The sequence below is a fragment of the Toxoplasma gondii genome, chromosome XII, assembly GCF_000006565.2.
Source record: "Toxoplasma gondii ME49 chromosome XII, whole genome shotgun sequence".
In the NCBI taxonomy this organism is placed as follows: domain Eukaryota; phylum Apicomplexa; class Conoidasida; order Eucoccidiorida; family Sarcocystidae; genus Toxoplasma; species Toxoplasma gondii.
The window spans coordinates 570,158-590,788 of record NC_031480.1 but is presented as its reverse complement, the minus strand read 5'-3'; the positions used below and the strand labels follow the sequence as shown (position 1 = coordinate 590,788).

Here is a 20,631-nt window from a genome sequence, read left to right as displayed (position 1 = left end):
TATATATATATATATATATATATATATATAGTGCCACCCTGTTGCAGTGTGTTTGTATATTGGGGTTGACAGTTGCCTTTGTTCTCCTGTACTCTCTGCTGATGCTCGATTTCCTGCTGGTCTGTTTCTTCTTCGGCAGGGAGTTGCTCCTCCCCATTTTGAGCTTCTGTTATGTACTGCAACACCTGCACCCGAGCAGGGCGTCTCCTCTGGAGAGACACGCGTGTTTCATTCCCCTGTCTCGACTCTTGCCTGCCACTGTCCTCCAGTTTTTTCTTTTCAGTTCTCCGGCCTTCTCTGTCGACCAGGAGGAAATGAAGGGGGGAAAACGGGGCGGAAGGTCACCAAGAAGAAAAGGAGAAAAACCGAATTGCGTGACGAGGAAAACGGCGGGCAAAGTGTGTGCTTCAGGTGTGTGTCCTCTTGACCCCCTCTCGGGAGTTTCTTCTGTTGGGGGGTGGTAGGAAGCGTTTCGGTGGGAGGGAGACGTCACGAGTTGTGTTTCTGACTGTCCGAGTCCGAGGCCGGCCCGTTTTGCGCGCTCTCTCGTCTCGCGTCTCTCTGAGGCGCGCATACCAAGTTTTCTCGAAAAAAAATCTCTTTCCCGACATGCTACAGGCGCCACCCGCCCCGTGAGCTTTCTTCCCCGAGCGCCGGTGCAGAGTCTGCGCGCAGCCGTCGGCCGGGGTGTCTCGGTGTCCTCGATTTCCGCTTCGCCGGTCTTTCTTCTTGCAACCTGCTCGCCTGTGCATGCGTCCAGTTTTTCCCTTCGTGGTAAGTGAAAACAAACGAAATCCGCCGTGACGTTGAGCTCGCTCGGGTGTTTGTATACCGGGCTTCCGCGTTCCGAGGCGCCTGCTGCGCCGTCTCGCGTGAGTCTGCAGCGCCAGACAGTGCAGTATCCCGGGGAAATCGAGCAGGGTGAAGACGAGGGGAAACGACGGACTTGAAGGACTGGAGGGAACGCACGCAGCTGTTTGTCGGGAGTCTCTGAGGCGAAACTCTGCCGTGCTCATCGACACTCGTTGCCGCGGGTGGACAGCAGTCGACAAGCAGACACTCGTGTACAGGCCAGGTTTTTATTGAGGGTTCTGCGAGAGACAGTTTCCCGTCTTCCTTTTCTCCAGGTTTCTCTCGGATCTCTTCCTCTTTGTCCGCGAAAACGGTTTCGCCGCGACCAGCCCGTACCTCTGACCGTGGCTGGCTGCACACTGCCGTTGAGGTCGAAGCGGCATATCTTCACGCAGCTTGAGAGCAGCAAACGCTTCAGGCAGACACTGTTGCCGCCCAGACGCGCAGCTGTATCGCTTTCGATGTGGTGTGTCGCTGCGGTGTGACCCAGGGTGGTTGAATTATCGAGGTTTCCAGTCGTTTTTGTGTCTGCCTGTGCTTTCAATGTGCCTGCAGGACGGTGACGCGAATCCGATTTTCGACCTTCTCCGGGACTTCTGGCGTCCTCTCTCTGCCTCGTAATCCCTTTTTTCTCGTGCATTTTCTGTCGTCCTCGCTCTCCAAGTCTCTCCATCGTACATCGGAGAGCCTTCTGTTTGCGTGTCTTCCCGCGCTGCTTAAACTGTGTTTTTCGAACTCCCGCTCCGTCCTCCTCCTGTCTCTCGCCTTCCGGTCGTCGCCCTGCGTTCCTTTGTTCTCATCCGGCGCCTCTTCTCTCTCCTCCCTGGTCGTTCTGTCTCCTCGCTTCGTTTTCTTCCCCTACCGCCTTTGTGTAGTCCTCGGCCTCGAGACTCCGAAAACGCGTCACCCGTTCACAGTCCGTGGTTCACTCACTTCTCTCTTCCGCCCGCCCTTTCCTCTCCCGGTGCTTCGACCTCTGCTTCTCCCCTTCCTCTTCCGCGTTCTCGCTGGCTGCTCTCCTCGTTCGTTTCCGTCTTTCGCCTTTCTTCCATTCTTTCTTCGCGCCGCAGCAGCCATGGACTCCCTCGCGTCGCCTTCGCGGCCGGCCTCTCGGGTGTCTGGGCGCGTCTCAGGCGTGAACGCTCCTGGAAATGAAGAGCGGCGAGAGTCTGGACGAACGTCGTTTTTTCCTTCCGCCTCCCTCGGACAGACGCAAGGCGCGAGCCTCGCGGAAGGCGAGCATGCAGTCGGCAGCAGCTTGGAGCAGGGCGACGGCCGCGACCCCGCCCGCATGCAAGACGAAAACTTCGCAAACATCTTCGTCCACTTTTTGCAGACCTTCCAACACGAAGAGGAAGAGGAAGACGAGGCGGATGGGGGGAGACTCGCTCCCTCAGCCATCGCGGACCTGCCCGAAGAAATTGCAGGCAAGCAGCGGAAGCGCAAGCCGCGAAAGCGGAGACGAGCTACTCAGGGGAAGAGAAGAGAAGGAAAGGAGACGTTCGGGGAAAGAGAAGATGAGGAGACGAGATACGCAGAGGAAAGGAGAAGGAAGAACACAATGAGAGGAAGACGCATCTTTGACACTTCAAAAACAGATAAAAAATACGATGAAGCTGTGTAAAAAAACAGCCGCGAAAGGGAACAGAGAGGCGACTCTGGCGCTGGGAGACTGAGGAGTCTTTCCAGCACAGCTGTCTCGTTTTTCCTAGCTCATGATCCATCGTGCTGATCCACAGTTCAGGCGTATGCCTCTTTCTGGGTTGCGCATTGTTTCTCGTGGAAGAGTGAAGGTGACTTCGAGGACGCCTCTGAAAAATTCATACCACCCTATGCGTACACAACTACACCTGTGTATAGAAGTAATGCTACGCCGTATCGATTGTGTTCTTGGTGTCCATTTCTCTGTGATCGAAGTTGATTCGAGACGAGCTTGTCAGACGCGTTTCCACAGCACATGTACTCCTATGTTTCGAAATATGTGTGTACATACACGCCTTCTTTTGTCGACCTATGTGCGTACGTCTCGGACTCTCTATACGATGAATTCGCGTACCTGACGAATGAACGCAGTCTGCAGCTCACTTGGAATCCATGTTTTTCTACGCTTCTCAGAGGCCTACTACATGCGCGCAATGGCCAGACTCATTCGCGAGTCTCATGGAAATCGAACGCTCGTCGTCCGCTTGGAGCATGTCGAAAGCTGGCAACCGCAGGGCGCCCCTGTACAGGACGCGGGCATGCGTCTGGCGGAGCACATTCGTCGCAACTACATCAGGTACAGAAAAAATGCTTTCGCCTTCTCTGTCGACGTCGTCTTTCATGTTGAGCTTCTCCATTCTTCTCATCTGAGGTCTTCAATCCTCTCGTCCATCAAGGTTGTCGCCGGTTTTTTTGCGCCGATTTCCCTTTGTCTCTTCTCTGCGTGGACTTTCGTCGGTGGAAAGTGAGTTGGCGCGTGTCTCTTTTCTCTCAGGATTCGAAGCCGTCTCCAAGAGTCTTTCCAGCTGCTCATGGAGAAGCTCGCGGCGCAGATGAATGCCCCGCAGTTCTCCTACTTCCTGCAAGTCGTTGGCGCGCAGAAATATGTCCACGAGTGAGTGAGAAAATCCTGAAGGCCTCATAAAGACTCGCTCGACTTCGAATCCTCTTGTGCTTCTCTGAGTTTCCCGAGAAGCTATGAATGCGTCTTGCCACGGCTCGTAGCCACCGCGCATCGAGGAGTCTGTGACCTGCGCAGCAGACACACTCCTCAAGTATGAAGAAGACTCTGATTTTTTTGACAGCTGTTCTGTTCATTTGAATAAGCGAGTGCTCTCCTTGTTCTGGGCGTGGTGGGACGTGGGCGATGTCTGTAGAGTGAGGTGTTGCGGTTTCTCGTTGCTCTTTTCGTGTGCCTGCGAAGTGACGTTTTGAGATTTCGCTTCTCTGCAGGCTTTCTGCAAGGAATGTCGGGTGATTTCTAGTGTCGATGTAAAGGAAATACGAGCAACGTATTTAGAGCCTGGGGTGCTCGACAGGAAGTTCCGCGTGACCGAATGGCACTCAAAACCAGCCACAGGCGACACGAAAAAGGTTGCGTTTCGTTCTAGCAGTTTTCCTGGCTTTTGCCTGACTCTCCCCTCTCAGAATCGGCAACATTCGCTGCAACATGCTGGGCAGTTTGCTGAGCATTCGCGGCCAAGTCACCCGCACCACTGACGTTCGCCCCGAACTTCTCAAAGCAGCCTTCAAATGCCTCGAGTGCGGAACCATCGAGCCCGATGTCGAACAGCAATTCAAATATACTCAAGTGAGACTGGAGGTTCTCTTCAATTCTCCTTATATATATATATATATATATATACATATACGTATATGTATATATATATATATTTCTTTATCTTTACGTATGTTTATCCATGCCTGTAAATTGGGCTTTAGATATACTTTTCCTTTTATGTCTTTATACGTCTGCCTCTATATCTTCCCTCAACCCCTCTATTTATCTGCGTTTCTTCTTTGTCTATATTTCTCTATTTATATTTGTTACGTGCATATATATATATATATATATATATAGGTAGGTCGAATCCATCTGCATTGATGTGAAGGACGGACATGAATGGAATCGACTTCTGTTCCATTTTGGATATTTAGTGCGTTTCAAGGGTTTTTCTTGAGGCTTTTGGCTTGCATGCGCGGGGACGGGGGTCGCTTCGTTTCGCCAGGGACTCAGTGGCCTTTCCTCTGTATCCGCACCTTGTCAACACTTCTGTTCGGCTGGCTTTTGATTTCTTGAAAATATGCAGCTTTTTCTTTTGGAGTTGTCAAGGGCTTTCTTTCAGGTGCCAACGGATTCTTGTAGGCCTTGTGGCGCTTTCCGTTTTTAGTTAGTATGTCTTTTTCTCGGGATTGAAAAGGTTTCTTCCGGATCTCTCTCGGAGTGTTCGTTCCGGACAGATTCCCTCGACGTTTCGGCTTGATAAAGCGAGCGGGTCGGCTGCCCGGCGATCGGCTTGAAGTTGACAAACTCCCTTTCGATCTGGCGCGTAGTTTTCAAGTGAAGAGGTTTTCTGTTGTGCCTGCGACGTCTCGCAGCCCCGCCAGTGTCGCGGCGTGAACTGCAACAACACGACGAACTGGGAATTGCTTTTCGAGCGTTGCCGCTACGGTGACTGGCAGAAGATTCGTTTGCAGGAGCCTTCAAATGCGTCGGCGTCTTCCTCGGCAGTTCCGAGATCTCTGGACATCATCGCGAGACACGACCTCGTCGACTCGGTCTATGCCGGAGACGTCGTCGTTGTCTCGGGCGCTCTTGTCGCTCTTCCCGACCTCGCACCTCTCATGCGTCCCGGCCAGTTGGGCAGGTAGGAGGAGCATGTCTCTGCGTCGTCGATTTGAGTTACGCGAACGTCGACACATGAGACGATCGGCTTTGACGGTGTGCTCAACGTGAATTCCTCGATCAAGCCAGCGAAAGACGGTGTCACTTGGAAAGGACATTCTCGCATGCTTGTGTTTACCTCTTTGGACAGGTGGAATCGTTGGGGCTGTAGTAGAGGCGCGTGCAGATACGAAATTCTATTCGCAGGGATTTGTAGGCTGCGGAGATAGAGTCTTCGTGGCAAGAGGGACTCTAAGTTTTAGACGTCCAGGAGGACTCTTCTGTCTGTAGAAATTCGGGGGATCCGAGAGTGCTCGGGGTACAGACACGGGCGAGAAGGCATCGGACGACAAGGCGAGGAAGGGGGAGAGCAGGGGGAAGAAATCACGACTTTTGTGAAGAGAGAAGAAACGATACATGGCGAAAACGCCTTTCGCAGGGAGAGGTGAACGGGACAAGACTTTCAGTGGGGAAATGGAGGCAAGGGTGTGCGATGCAGTCACCAGTGGGTTTCCTTCGTGTGGAGACTTTGATTTTTTCAGACGCGACCGGCCACGACGCAACGAGGCGAGTTTGGGCGTGACGCCTCTGACAGGCTTGAAAGGCCTGGGTGTAAGGGAAATGAATTTCCGCATTTCGCTTCTTGCCGTCGATGTCCAGACCGAAGGAGAGACGCGGAAGGACTACATGGAGAGTCAAGAGAACCGTGAAGTGAGACATTTCGGCTAAGACGCGTCCTTGTCACGCCGAACCTCTAGGCTCCATGCGCATGTCTTCGATTCTATCCACTTTCTGCCGTCTCGATGTTTGCTGTTCCCTGTCTTGCTCCAAGTCCTGCGCCTCCACCTGTTGACTCCTTTGCGTTTTCTCCCCTCCTGGCTGCTCACGCCGAGCGTCGCTTCGCGTATGGATGCCATGATATACTAAAGCCATCGTCTGCATGCAAGCAGCGCTTTCTCGAAAGGATTTAAAAGTCTAAATCTACGTTTGTTCGAAACATCGGACTCAAGTCCTCACAAGTGCCACTCGACCTGCGTGTCGTTTCTCTACGCTCTGATTCCGTCCCCGTTGGCCTGCCTCGCCCAGTGAAGGTGTCTCTTCTTTCACTTCGTTCTTGAAAAGGACCTCGTGGATTTTCGCCTCTGCACCTCTGCTTGTGGACTTTTCTCGCTTCTGCTTTTTTCTGTCTTTGCAGTTCTTCCAAGCCTCAGACTTCCTTAACACGGGAGCCTTCGAGTGGCTGCGCGAAGTCGCCGAAGACCCGCAAACTCTCGACCGTCTTGCCAAGTCCGTCGCGCCTCGAGTAAGCCCCAAATTTCAACAGACACAAAGAGACACGTGTATCCATTTATGCATTTTTAGACAGGTGTGTGAATTTCTGTGCGCATCCCCGATTATGCACAAATACGTAGATATGTAATATATATATATACATATATACATATATGTATATGCATACGGGGGACTATGAAGTAGAGGTCGATGTTCGCTTTTTCGTAACTTCAGTTCAGCTGTGTGTGGGTGTGCATGTGAGTTCCAGTTCGCCTCATTTTGAGAAACGGAAGAAGCGCCAGGTGCGGGCGTGTGGCCTTGATACACTGCATGCACTCGATAAATCCTAACTATTTTTGACCGGCGGTTCACTCCTCTACGGAACTGCTTAGAAAATGATTGAGCACCACTGTGCGTCGCTGAAGTATTTTTCCACGTCTGCATGTCTTCTGCGCCGCAGGTTTGGGGAAACGAAGATATCAAGAAAGGCATCCTGCTGCTCATGACAGGTGGAGTCCCGAAAAGCACGGCGAATGCGCGACTCAGGTAAGAAAGCGGCTTTCCACGAAGAGAGCGCAGACGCAGGGAAGAAGATGCCGAGGTCGAAGACCGAGAAGGACCTAAGCAGGACGCAGGTGAAGCAGTCGGATCGTGTTGACAGTCTCTATAGGGCACCCTGACTCGGGTGTCCTCGGCGACCGGGTTGCAGGCACTTCTGTTTTTGCCCTTCTCTTTCTCTTGCGAGTACACGGCGTGTGCCTGTGTCTCCTTCGAAGAAGACGCGCGTTTTCCGTGTGTCTCTTTTCAGAGGAGACATCAACATGTGCATCGTCGGAGACCCCTCGACCAGCAAAAGTCAGTTGCTGACTTGGGTAGAACGTTTTTCGCCTCGCGCAGTCTTCGCCTCTGGCAAAGGGAGCACAGCCGCGGGTCTGACGGCTGCAGTTGTGCGGTGAGTCTCCAGGTGGAGGTTTCTCGGCGTTAAACTTTCTTCTGTATGCACGTTCGGGGAAGCCTACAAGGAGTAGATTCTTGGCTGGGCTTTCGTCTACGGACAAGGTGAATGCTTTTGACGCGAGCATGTGTGTGCGGATACACTCTAGACAAGCCATTGCTGCTTGCACTACGACCTGACCTCGTTATTATGTAAGAGACGTTGGTCAAGCGTAAACAAACGTTCTCGTGGAGGCGCGCACACCTTCGCGCGGCCGCGTTGCCTCGCCGCTTCCTCTCCACCGAAATGTGTCTCGGAGAACCTCCATGCCCTGTGGAATCTCCTCTTCAGAGACGCGGACCAAGGCGATTTCGTGCTCGAGGCCGGTGCCCTCATGTACGCCGACCAAGGTGAGCAAGAAAGCGGCCAGGAGACGGCGAAGTTCGTCCAGAGGTGTCTCGGGTCTGCAGCAGTGACGCTCAACAGGACACTAGCCGGTGTCTCGAAAAGAACGCACTCGGAATCACGACACAGACAACTTGCCGATGCACACCCGTACTCCGTATACATCTATAAATATATATATATATATATATATATATGCAATCGTGTGCGAAAGCGTGTCTGTTTTCTTCGTTTAGGTATTTGCTGCATCGATGAGTTTGACAAGATGGACGAGAAAGATCGGGTTGCGATTCACGAGGCGATGGAGCAGCAGACGATTTCGATCTCGAAGGCTGGAATTCAGGTGCGTCGACTCTTTTCTCCAGTGCATACAAAATGCGGAGAATTTTTCTGCAGTGTGCACAAGATGAATTTCTAGCATCCTCACATGGAAAGGCAAGCGACAAGTTCATACCTTTGTTGTGAATGGTTTGGTTTCCAAACATCTACAAAACACATTTTTTTTCGAACAAATCAGGCGACAGCGGCGCACACTTTGCAGACAGTTAGGGCAAGCCCGTTCTCTCTTCACTTTTTCTTCGCGTTTCCCCCTTTCACTGGGCGGTCTGTCGCCGCTTTGTGCTTGCGTGAGGCCGGTGTCGCTTCCAGCTCTTTCCCGTAGACTCTTCGTTCACTTTTCAGGCAACGTTGAATGCACGTGCTTCCGTCTTGGCTGCGTGCAACCCTCGCTTCGGGAGATACGATAAGAGCAAGAGCTTTGCGGCGAATGTAAATCTTCCGCCGCCTCTTCTTTCTCGTTTTGACCTTTTCTTCACTCTCATCGACGAGGCCGATGAAGAGCGCGACAGAGCTGTCTTCGACCACGTGGTACGGAAGAGCGCTGCGCTGTGTTCTGTTCGTGAAGGAGATAGCCTTTTCATAAATGTCTCCTATTCGCGCCGCAACAGAGGCGAGACAGGAGGCGACTCGGGCCTTGGCATGCACAAGGCAAACGTGACAGGTGTCTTGAGGGAGAAACACTCGTTCCCGACGGCAGAAGAAAGGGTAAACAGCGCCCCGAACCGAGAAAAATCATACACGTGAAGAACAACCGCTGTGATTGTAGGCACGTATGTGGACGTGAGTTTTCTTTCGATTGGCCTTGCGTTTCAGGCGTCGTATCACTTGACTGACGATGCGCGTGAGGAAGTCTTGCAGAGACAGAGAGAAGCGGAGAAAGCAGCTGGCCGCGACAGTGTTCTCACTGCGGACGAGCTCCGAGTGTACATCCAGTGCGCTCAAAAACTCAAGCCTCTCATGACAGGTGCGGTTTTCTTGCTTCCTTTCCGGCTCACGGTCCCATCGACTTGTTTAATACGCTGAAACGCTGACTTCTTGTGTCCTTGTTCCCTCACAGGAGCACGCGTCTCGCATATCTGTATCCCTCTATATGTAGTTATGCAAATAAGTCTGCTCGTTTACGCAGGCGTGTCTGTTGTGTGTGTTTGTGTGTACGTGGTTACGACGCTGCTGCATTGTATACGCCTGTGCATGCCCGAATGAAAGCGTGGCTATCCAGGACCATATTTATATATGGGTGGATAACCACAGCGGGGTGTCGAGGGCCTGGCGGCCAGAAGGCGTTTCCGGTGTGTGAAACCTGGAGACTGGGTCTCCGTGTGTGTCGATTTCCTTTCAGATGAGGCAAAGGCGAAGCTGGCGGAGACGTACGTTTCTCTTCGCCTGATGGACGGCCAACCGGGCCTGCAGCAAAACATGAGAATGACTGTGCGTCAGCTCGAGTCTCTCATTCGACTTTCCGGTAGGTCACAGACACAAGACAGGAATCAATGCTTTCGTTTGCTTCACTCATTTCGTCATCGTCTCTTATTGTACAAGGCGCTCGGGCAGATGCATGCGAGCGCCTTGTTGTATTCTCTAGTCCATGAGCACACCTAGCCGGTTGCGTTTTGTGATCCCAGATTGTCCACCCATGCGTCAACACTTGAGTGGCTGTCGCGTCTCGCTCATGTTCTCGACGAAACATCGGAAGACGCGGGACGCGGTTTTTCCGTCGGCAGTTTCGCGCAGCCCTGACTCTCAAGTCGGATCGCGACTCGTCTCTTTGTCTTTTCAGAGGCCGTTGCGCGGCTGAAGTTCTCGGACTTTGTGGAAGTTGAACACGTGCAAGAAGCCGTGCAGATTTTCCGCGCTTCTTTGCAACGGATCGTGTACACTCGAGAGGTTGTGCTCCTCGATGAATCGGAGGAAGAGGCGAAGGAAGGCGACAAGCGTCCAGACGACGGCGAATCGAGTGCGGCGCCGGGCGCGGAGGCAGACGTGGAGAAGCCGAAACAAATCCGTATTTCTCAGCAAGAATACAGACGCATCTCTTCACAGATCGTCGACTGTGTCATGCAGCTTGGAAGAGAGAAAGAAGCAAGCGGAGAAGTCTTCACTGGAGTCACCAATTCTGCTGTTATTGAATGGTAGGCCCTGAGAAATGCTGGTCAAGCCGTCGGAAGAGACAGCAGTCAACAAAGGCAACGACCGTCCGTTGGTGACTCAGAAGCGACAACGCCAAAGTTCGCATGCTGTCGGTGGATTCACAGTAGACCCGAATGTGTCAGACCTGCAGCTAGAGTATATATATATATATATGTATATATATATATATATTTCTATAGGTACGTCGTGCATATCTGGTATATATGTATGGACGTAGAAGTGCGTGGACGCGCGAGTTAGGAAAGCACTGGTCGGTTCTTTGCAGCGACAGAGAGGCATCTCTGAACTGGCTGGCCGTCGCGGGAAGAGTCGAACGACGCACACCGTTTGATGGTTTTCTCTGACTTCTGTTTTGCTCAGGTGGCTGGATGAAATTCTGAAGTGCGACGATGTGAACGAACTGGAAGGGTGGGCGCGAAAGCTCCAGCTGATCATTCGGCGTCTGATTGAACATGAAGGCTACCTTGTGGTAAGGCGCAGCAGGAGAGAATCTCTCGAACGAAGTTTGCCGTCTTGTGTTCCCTGCACCGCGTCTGTTTCACGAGTCCGTCCGGACTTCCACACACTCAGTCCTTCCTGCCGTTGCGTCCTTGTCGTTGCGCCACAGGGGGAACCCGTTCCCGATGGCCCCGCCGGTGAGCTCCTGCTTCGCGTGCATCCCAATGTCCCAGACGACCAGCTGTCTTTGCTTTCTTCCGGAGCGAATGAGCGAGGCAGCGGCAGCCTGCCGCCTGGCACGATCGCCTCTTCTTTCGGCTATCGATCGTTCGATGCGGAGGAGACCAGGGGTCAGAGAGAAGAAGAAATAGATCAAGAGGCCGACGCCGACCTGCCCAGTGTGGATTTCGAAAGGCTCGAACAGTAGAACGCCCTGGTGAAGGCGGCGGGCGGGGGAGTCGGAAAGCGAGGCAGGAAGAAAGCAGAGACGAAGAGAAAGCACAGAGGCACGCTTCCCAGTCGAAACGCGGCGATGAAGACGAAGAAGAGGTGTGCGGAGCGAATCCGAAACCGCGAGGCGCTTTCAAGGAAGGGCGGTCGACAGACATGAAGGGTACTCAGTAATATTCGTGGGGGAATGAGAGCACGCGAAGCTGCTTGCGAAGCATTTAAAACATGCAAAAGGGGACTTTCTGTTCAGCTGGGCAGCTGCTGAAGAGAAAACGGAGAGCTTGCGAAAAGCAAAGCGAGGAAACTGAAGGGGCGAAAGTTTGTGCTGGTGCCCGCCATAGAAATGAGGAGCGGGAAAAGGCTGCTCCCAGATTGGTCTAGTGTTAGAGTTCAAATGTTTCAAGCTATGTGCCTCGTCTTTATGGACTGAGAAGATACTGATGTGCTGCACACGTGCGGATGCTTCGTTTACAAGATGTGTAGTCCACAGCGAACGCATGCGGTTTCCTCAGCATTTTCTTGTGGGTCGTCTCTGCGGCCCAGGTCTCTACAGGAAATGGTTTTTTTATTGACGATGCATGTCACCACGTTTCCATCAAAAACGGGAAACTGATCATCTTTCGAAAAGGCTTGATGCACCGCAAGCCTCTCTGCGGTGATCCTTGCAGACGCTTGGCGAAACCGTTGCTGTTGAAGTAAGAGTGAAGTGTGTCCGATGTCTAGTTTCTTGTCTGAAAAACTGTATGCGGCCCTCCCTTTCTCAACGGATATGGGAGTTCCTGAGTAATCATGCAAAAAACGAACTCAAGTGTGCTGACCTTCTTCAGCTAAACGTGTTGGCGGTGTCCCCATGGTCGAGGCCATGGTCACAGATGTTGTTTCGCAGCAACACGTGAAAAAGGAAGGCTCTTGTCCTCGTAACTTCTAGTAGAGGAAAAACGAACTTCCGGTGTGTGGCTTTCTTGCTACCTTGTTGCACTGAAAACAAAATATGTTCTTCGTTTCAAAAAAACACCAGCCAGTGGAAAAGCTTGGAAAGAATCAAACGTGAAGCCCCCATAGTCCTTTCTCGTCTTTCGCATTCTTACTCCGCGTCGTGTTATTGTGCCCCTGCTTGCTCTTGTTCTTACTGGTAGTCTAGGATAAGAGTTCCAAACCTGTGCCGCAGCACACCCTCAGAACGCCATGTTTAGCTCTTACGTTGTCTGGAGTCAAGCCACGAATTCTTCTGCGCTTGTAGGTGCGCTGCCCTGCAATCGATGCACCCAAATTACCACCGCACAAAAGACTACATGCACGAAGCACTAGCACAGATACCGATGAACCCACAAACTGAAATCCGAGACGGCAGTACACCAAAGCAGCTAAAACGTGCTGCTTTTCCTGGTTTGTTAACTCCAAAAGGATCGTTGTAATTCCTCGACAACAGGTTAGAATGGTGTTGCGTTGCTGCGCGCTTAAATGGCATGGGGTGGTTTCTGTGTCAAGTCTGTGTACTCATCAATCGCACTTGCGATCCACGTCAGGTATATTTTTGTCGTTACCCAATGCGCTTACCGCATCTCAGCATACTACAACCTGGCTGCATAGATTCTGCAATGCCCAAAAGAAAGTGTCAACATGCTGACGGCGACCGCGGCGCATATGTCGTGCGTGTCTACTTTTTCCGTATGCTAGGAGTCCACATAGGGACGCACATGACCTCGGCCAATCTACTTATCCACGGGTGTGTACGTACATGTCTTCCGCTTTCCACGTCGAATTCATCTTGTTTCTGATTAATGTTTTCGGTGTTTATCGGATGGGGGCCTTCGCACGGTTGCAGGCGTTTCAATTGAGGACGCGTTACGTTTCCCCGTGTGCTGGGGTGACCGTCGAAGGGAGAGCTGCAGGTGCCCCCGGCAGGTGGCACGTGCTCGACGCGGTGCGGAAAGAGGCACGGGAAGGTACCGTTGCGCTCCAGATTAGAGGAGCGGCGGCAAAGGGACCTTGACTAATGATGCTTTTCCGGACCTTGTCTTTGTGCGTGAACTGAGTGCGGAGCTAGTAACCCGTCTCAGCGGTGATGGGAACAAGGTTTGTCACGGCAGCATACTTGTTTTTCGGCAAGATACACGGACAGCTTTGCCGCATGACTAACGTTCTTTACGTAGAAGGAGCGTAATAAATTTGCAAGATGGCGACGGACGCCAGGAGACTAGCCACCGGCCTTGTCTTGTTAACGTGCCTGGTATGGCGGGCAGGCGCATTTCAGCCATCGCCTCCAACCGCCAGAGCCAATGAGCTGACGTCGGGCATTCCCGGTGAGGCTCCGGAGAACACTGCGGAGGAGCGAGGAATCGGAGACATCTCAGATTACCCTCATTCAGTGGTCGACGATGCGGCCGATATTAGCGGTGGCACAGTTCCCGAAGGGCCAGGATCGCCTGCCAGCACATCTGGGTCTGGGGGTGTCTTCAACAGATTATTTAGCAGATTTCGTCAGGTAAGTGGATCCACACAAGGCAGGGGAGTCGCCGACGAACCTCAGCAGGGGCCGCGACCGTCACTTCGGGAGAGACTTGCTCAGCACTTCCGCAGGCTGAGGGTCTTGTTTGGGCGCCTTATGCCGAGGTGGGGCTTTGGATTCGGTCGCCATGTAGGCAGGTGGTGGCCAAGGAGGTGGCCGGACCCGCTGTTTCCTTGTATGGAACCGGGGGATGAGTTCATTCGCTACCTGGTTAGAGCGAAGAAAGACCGGATTGGTTTCTACCGCCGGGGAATGGTGGAAGGATACGAGGTGGAGGTTAAAGCTGTGACGGCAGCTATTTGGCCCCAGAATACTGCCAGAGAAGTGGCGTCGCTGTTGGACAGAAGAAAAAGGACACTGAGAGTGGTTGGGGCTTTTGGACGAAGTGTTCGATCTGTCTTGTATCTGGCGCAAGATGTGGAGACTCAAGAGCATATAGCTGCAGAGGTCTTCACTCTGACCGGCGAGAGTCGAGGGTTGGACCTTCAGCGTGTGCATGACAACTTGTTTCTCTCAGCGGCGTTTCTTGCTGAGAGCCCTGTGCTGTCAAGGGACAGGAGGCGTCTTTTGCTTCCCTACGATGCTGTGACAGTTCCGTCTCAACCCCCCTTCGAGGAACTGAATCCAGGACAGAGCAACTATCCAGTAGCGAACTATTTCCTCCTCATGCCCCCGCCAATGATGAGCCTTGAGACGCTCCATAGAATAGTCGATCACGAAGAATTCCTCACGGGCGACATCGGCCGAGTAGTACGTATGGTCTTGACTGCGGAACTCATAAGAATTGCAGCAAACATTCAGATCCGCGGACTTGTGCACGGACGTATCACATCAGAAACCCTTTTCATTATGCCTGATGGCCGCCTGATGCTGGGGGATGTATCCGCGTTGAGGAAGGTCGGAACCCGAGGACCGGTGTCGAGTGTTCCAGTCACCTATGCCCCACGAGAGTTCTTGTCGAACACAGAGACGGCGGCATTTACACACGCACTCGATGCGTGGCAATTAGGCCTCGTTATACATCGAATTTGGTGCCTCATCTTGCCTTTCGGACTGGTGACACCTCGAATGAAGAGATCAGGGAGGAGGCCAAGCATGCGTGTTCCAGGACTAGACGTTCTGTCAGTCGAAGCGTGCACGCCAATGCCCGACGCTGTAGAGATGCTAGTGAGGCACTTTCTCAATTTCAACACTCGAAAACGCCTGCTTCCCCTGACAGCCATGGGGACGCCTGAATTCCGCCAGCTACAGCTCGACATATCCACCAGCCTGTCATCAAAATAACTTCCCACTGCACCCTCAGTTGCCCGAGAAGACGGTCCCAGTAACGGCGACACCTCGTGTGACAAATTTGTACATGGTAAAGCAGCTGCACGAACAGTGGACCCTGGACGATAGAACGAGAGAAAACGATGAATATCTGTCTGCAGAACGGGGATAGAGAATGGTCGAAGCCGGTGTGGCAGATGTGGGGGGGATAGCGAGGCGTCTGGGCAATAGAAGAGCGCCTCGTGCCAGGGGTCCGTCTACGGGTAAGCAACTGGCAGTTGGTCTTCCTGTGATAGTGAAGTCGGTTTTCAGCTCAAACGAGTTTACCTGGGCGCTCCCTCTCTTTTCCCGGTCTCTGTTCGGTGATGACGAATACGATTATCGGCTGAAGGTGAAGTGTGTGGGCGCTGTCTGTTCATGGTAATTGGCACCGGATGAGGCAGCGGGGTATGTCATGACAAACCCGGCTGTCCGACGTTCTAGACGGAAGTTTGATTCGTGGTTGCCACACCATGTATTCAGGGACAGCACGTGTTCGGGTGGATCCCGGCTTCTCTATTCCATAGCTCGTATATTGTGTTGCCGTATCCAACATGAACCCTGTGGCGGGCCTCTCACGCCGTGGGTAGACGTGTCATGCTGAGCAGAGGGAGTTCCTGCTTTGGCCGAATGACGACAGGGGTTTCAGCCCAAACCAATGTTTATGATTCTGTGGAAATGCGGTGATGGGGCTTTAGATGGAAGTATAAACAAAATAGAGGCTCGCGACTGCGCCCATAAAGCTGATCGACCTTGCCAGTGGATTTCGATATGCGTACAATCGTGTGAAGCGGAAAAGTGGGAGCGTAAGCACGATGCTCACGATCGGTAACGCACCCTACGTTAGGGCAGGTGGTTTTGCTACCACGGTAACTCGATCTTGCTGCGAAACCAAGTATACATGAGCTATCCTGAGGAGCGCCATCAGTGTTAGGCACAGATGTCGTGTCAGAGTAGAGACATCGTTGCCTCAGTCAGACCATGCGGGCTCTCCGCCGCTTCCTGGGCTGCAAATATGGTGGCGGGGTCGTGTATACTGTAACAGTGAACGAAGATATGATGTCGTGTTGAGCAAGATTGTACAGAGGTTGAAGCAGCAATCTCGAAGGGGAGTGTAAGGAGGTTTGGCAGAATCCCATGGATGCAGGTGCAAGGAAAGTAGGAATCGAGGACACGCCAGCACCGCTCACCAGGGGCACGCACGGGGAGGAAAGCGACCCACATAGGGGCACGCAGCACTAAAGTGCTCCACCTCTAGATATTTTCTGCGTATCGGTTCGCGACTTGCCTATCACAAGTGTGTGACTGGTGACAAGAGGAAAGGCATTGGGAGACTTCCGACGGTAGACCGGTTTGAGAACGAGGAAAGAGATTTCCCTTCCTTCATTATCGGTGGTTCGTGCGTCTGCGGCTTTGGATATTGGCTCATTGAGGCATTCGAAACAAGTACTGTTACTCCAGAATTCCAGACAAAGGAAGATATGGTTTTCGCTATCGGACCACGAGCTATTGCGCCTGGGTCCTTGACCCTGCCTTGTCGACGGACGCTCGGTCACCGTTATCGGGGGTTGTATCAACGACTAAGCAGTGCTCTGAAGCTGCCTGCGTGTGACCTTCGTATCACTGGTGCTGTCTACGATTCGACCTTACGAGGAGTCCTTCCTCACCTCGCAGTCTCTGTCTCGACATCCACGTCCTCCTCTATAGTTCCATCTTGTGTTCCTTCCTCTATCTCCCACTTCCGTCTCTTCCCTCTCTCGCGGGCAAAATATACACGGGACATGCTGGAATGAATACGTGAATGCTTGAGCGAACAAACGCAAACGAATCTCGAACTCCAAAGAGGAACGAATGCGCGCGTATGTGTTGGTAGACTCGTGGTCATGCGGGTCTCATGTAGCGTATACGCTTCGTACACGGAAACCAGCACCCAAGTCTCGGCAGTCGACGAAAATCAGGTACTGCTCCATAGCAATGATATACAATGTTTTAAGTGTTGTCGCACGGAGTGGTTTTTCTTCCTGGATGGTTTGACGGAGAAAGGCGTGGCGATCACTAACTCGTGTGTGTGTGTGTGTGTGGCAGTCGTCAACAACGCCGATTGGCGTTTCCATTCTTCCACATGATGCTGGAGTTGGGTGCCACGTGGTACTCTTTGTAGCCCTGGTTAGACTCTGATTCGAGCGTTTCTAAAGAGTCGCCGGGCCCTGAGAGCTCCGCCATGCCGTTCCTTTTCACTGCTCGATTCTCTTGGCCCGTCTCTGGACCACAGCATCGCTGCCCTCGTTCTGCCGTCCCTGGAAAACTGTTTCGCTCTAATGCACATGACCGGCCGCTGCGCGCGTTGTGCGTGTCTACTTTTTCCGTATGCTAGGAGTCCACATAGGGACGCACATGACCTCGGCCAATCTACTTATCCACGGGTGTGTACGTACATGTCTTCCGCTTTCCACGTCGAATTCATCTTGTTTCTGATTAATGTTTTCGGTGTTTATCGGATGGGGGCCTTCGCACGGCTGCAGGCGTTTCAATTGAGGATGCGTTACGTTTCCCCGTGTGCTGGGGTGACCGTCGAAGGGAGAGCTGCAGGTGCCCCCGGCAGGTGGCACGTGCTCGACGCGGTGCGGAAAGAGGCACGGGAAGGTACCGTTGCGCTCCAGATTAGAGGAGCGGCGGCAAAGGGACCTTGACTAATGATGCTTTTCCGGACCTTGTCTTTGTGCGTGAACTGAGTGCGGAGCTAGTAACCCGTCTCAGCGGTGATGGGAACAAGGTTTGTCACGGCAGCATACTTGTTTTTCGGCAAGATACACGGACAGCTTTGCCGCATGACTAACGTTCTTTACGTAGAAGGAGCGTAATAAATTTGCAAGATGGCGACGGACGCCAGGAGACTAGCCACCGGCCTTGTCTTGTTAACGTGCCTGGTATGGCGGGCAGGCGCATTTCAGCCATCGCCTCCAACCGCCAGAGCCAATGAGCTGACGTCGGGCATTCCCGGTGAGGCTCCGGAGAACACTGCGGAGGAGCGAGGAATCGGAGACATCTCAGATTACCCTCATTCAGTGGTCGACGATGCGGCCGATATTAGCGGTGGCACAGTTCCCGAAGGGCCAGGATCGCCTGCCAGCACATCTGGGTCTGGGGGTGTCTTCAACAGATTATTTAGCAGATTTCGTCAGGTAAGTGGATCCACACAAGGCAGGGGAGTCGCCGACGAACCTCAGCAGGGGCCGCGACCGTCACTTCGGGAGAGACTTGCTCAGCACTTCCGCAGGCTGAGGGTCTTGTTTGGGCGCCTTATGCCGAGGTGGGGCTTTGGATTCGGTCGCCATGTAGGCAGGTGGTGGCCAAGGAGGTGGCCGGACCCGCTGTTTCCTTGTATGGAACCGGGGGATGAGTTCATTCGCTCCCGACTGAGTCAGACAGAATATCGGACTCGCTTTTACCGCCGGGGAATGGTGGAAGGGTACGAGGTGGAGGTTAAAGCTGTGACGGCAGCTATTTGGCCCCAGAATACTGCCAGAGAAGTGGCGTCGCTGTTGGACAGAAGAAAAAGGACACTGAGAGTGGTTGGGGCTTTTGGACGAAGTGTTCGATCTGTCTTGTATCTGGCGCAAGATGTGGAGACTCAAGAGCGCATGGCCATCGAAGTCTTCACTCTGACGAGCGGGAACACTGTATCAGACCTTGCGCGTGTGCATGACAACTTGTTTGCTATGACGGGGTTGCTTAGTGAAAGCCCCCAGCAGGCACGGGACATCTGCAGACTCCTTCTTCCCACCGATGCTGTGACAGTTCCGTCTCAACCCCCCTTCGAGGAACTGAATCCAGGACAGAGCAACTATCCAGTAGCGAACTATTTCCTCCTCATGCCCCCGCCTATAATGAGCCTTGAGCCGCTCCATAGAATAGTCGATCACGAAGAATTCCTCACGGGCGACATCGGCCGAGTAGTACGTATGGTCTTGACTGCGGAACTCATAAGAATTGCAGCAAACATTCAGATCCGCGGACTTGTGCACGGACGTATCACATCAGAAAACCTTTTCATTATGCCTGATGGCCGCCTGATGCTGGGGGATGTATCCGCGTTGAGGAAGGTCGGAACCCGAGGACCGGTGTCGAGTGTTCCAGTCACCTATGCCCCACGAGAGTTCTTGTCGAACACAGAGACGGCGGCATTTACACACGCACTCGATGCGTGGCAATTAGGCCTCGTTATACATCGAATTTGGTGCCTCATCTTGCCTTTCGGACTGGTGACACCTCGAATGAAGAGATCAGGGAGGAGGCCAAGCATGCGTGTTCCAGGATTAGACGTTCTGTCAGTCGAAGCGTGCACGCCAATGCCCGACGCTGTAGAGATGCTAGTGAGGCACTTTCTCAATTTCAACACTCGAAAACGCCTGCTTCCCCTGACAGCCATGGGGACGCCTGAATTCCGCCAGCTACAGCTCGACATATCCACCAGCCTGTCATCAAAATAACTTCCCACTGCACCCTCAGTTGCTCGAGAAGACGGTCCCAGTAACGGCGACACCTCGTGTGACAAATTTGTACATGGTAAAGCAGCTGCACGAACAGTGGACCCTGGACGATAGAACGAGAGACAACGATGAATATCTGTCTGCAGAACGGGGATAGAGAATGGTCAAAGCCGGTGTGGCAGATGTGGGGGGGATAGCGAGGCGTCTGGGCAATAGAAGAGCGCCTCGTGCCAGGGGTCCGTCTACGGGTAAGCAACTGGCAGTTGGTCTTCCTTCCTGTGATAGTGAAGTCGGTTTTCAGCTCAAACGAGTTTACCTGGGCGCTCCCTCTCTTTTCCCGGTCTCTGTTCGGTGATGACGAATACGATTATCGGCTGAAGGTGAAGTATTTGGACGCTGTCTGTTCACGTTCACAGGTGCCGCGTGAGGCGGGGGAGTATTTCGGGAGGCCTTTGCATGCCTGACCGTAACTGTCAAATTTTGTTTTCTGGTTGATAAAAAAGGGAGCCCCCGGACGCCCGTGGTTCTCGACTTTCTCTGATGAACCTCGACCGGTAAATCGCCCTATCAAGTCTAAAGAACGTCGATAGGGCGGATGAATCCGACGGTGGCTCCTTGATGCCGTGGCTAGTCGTGATATTCGTTGAAGGGTCGTGGCGGTTGCCGATTGAGGACAAGGGTTCCGTATTATGGCAGCCTTTACGGTTTTGCGGCATTGCCTTCATGACGCCTCACGCGTCACCTCATACAGAGAAGATGGTAGGCGATGGCCAGAATCACGTGTTTTCAGAGTCGCTATTGCACTTTGTTGTGCGGGCAGTCGGATGACACGGAGAAGTGGGACCGGTCAAACGCCTAAAACTAAATAACTGAGTTAATTAATACAGGGTTGAACTATGTGCATATCATTGTGTTATGGTACCACCGCTTCACAGTTGGCACTATGCGCCTGGTTAGAGCAGGTGGCGGTCCCCTGACGCCATCTGGGTCACTCCCGTAGCAAAGGCAAGTCCACATGAGGGAGACCGTAGAAACACGATTCCTGGTAGTCTTGTACATAGTGTTTGGATGTCGAGAGCCATCTGGGTTCCTCAGCCGGCCTCTGCGAGCTTCTTCGTCC

The 20,631-nt window shown here is 52.9% G+C and overlaps 3 protein-coding genes across 3 annotated transcripts in view; all 3 read left to right on the top strand.

The window, feature by feature from the left end:
- The first annotated feature begins 503 nt into the window (after nucleotides 1–503).
- TGME49_219860 (replication licensing factor, putative) lies at nucleotides 504–12,049 on the top strand. The gene is made up of 18 exons (XM_018779864.1): nucleotides 504–774; nucleotides 1,408–2,279; nucleotides 2,968–3,130; nucleotides 3,329–3,448; nucleotides 3,982–4,144; nucleotides 4,933–5,201; nucleotides 5,761–5,929; nucleotides 6,414–6,521; nucleotides 6,951–7,036; nucleotides 7,299–7,442; nucleotides 7,776–7,834; nucleotides 8,066–8,172; nucleotides 8,511–8,696; nucleotides 8,982–9,132; nucleotides 9,508–9,630; nucleotides 9,946–10,297; nucleotides 10,677–10,785; nucleotides 10,924–12,049. The coding sequence occupies exons 2-18, from the start codon at nucleotides 1,928–1,930 to the stop codon at nucleotides 11,179–11,181; spliced, it is 2,919 nt and encodes a 972-aa protein (XP_018634781.1). The 5' UTR covers nucleotides 504–774; nucleotides 1,408–1,927; the 3' UTR covers nucleotides 11,182–12,049.
- Nucleotides 12,050–13,380: 1,331 nt separating this feature from the next.
- On the top strand, nucleotides 13,381–15,140 carry TGME49_308096 (rhoptry kinase family protein (incomplete catalytic triad); the record flags this gene model as incomplete). Its single annotated transcript, XM_018782543.1, has 1 exon — nucleotides 13,381–15,140. The coding sequence occupies one exon, from the start codon at nucleotides 13,381–13,383 to the stop codon at nucleotides 14,995–14,997; it is 1,617 nt and encodes a 538-aa protein (XP_018634780.1). The 3' UTR covers nucleotides 14,998–15,140.
- A 2,392-nt stretch (nucleotides 15,141–17,532) lies between these two features.
- Nucleotides 17,533–20,631, top strand: part of TGME49_308093 (rhoptry kinase family protein (incomplete catalytic triad)) — a 4,105-nt gene continuing 1,006 nt past the window's right edge. Inside the window, exon 1 of the mRNA XM_018782542.1 lies at nucleotides 17,533–20,631. This exon is cut by the window's right edge and continues 1,006 nt beyond it. Within this exon, the coding sequence (XP_018634779.1) occupies nucleotides 17,895–19,511 (1,617 nt within the window). The 5' untranslated portion in view covers nucleotides 17,533–17,894 and the 3' untranslated portion in view covers nucleotides 19,512–20,631.

What these genes read in the sequence shown, in the direction of transcription:
- TGME49_219860 (XM_018779864.1), top strand. Translation starts at nt 1,928, where the DNA reads ATGGACTCCCTCGCGTCGCCTTCGCGGCCGGCCTCTCGGGTGTCTGGG. An exon ending in CCTCATGTACGCCGACCAAG is followed by an intron (nt 7,835 to 8,065) that starts GTGAGCAAGAAA and finishes TTCTTCGTTTAG; the next exon opens with GTATTTGCTGCATCGATGAG. An exon ending in ACTCAAGCCTCTCATGACAG is followed by an intron (nt 9,133 to 9,507) that starts GTGCGGTTTTCT and finishes ATTTCCTTTCAG; the next exon opens with ATGAGGCAAAGGCGAAGCTG.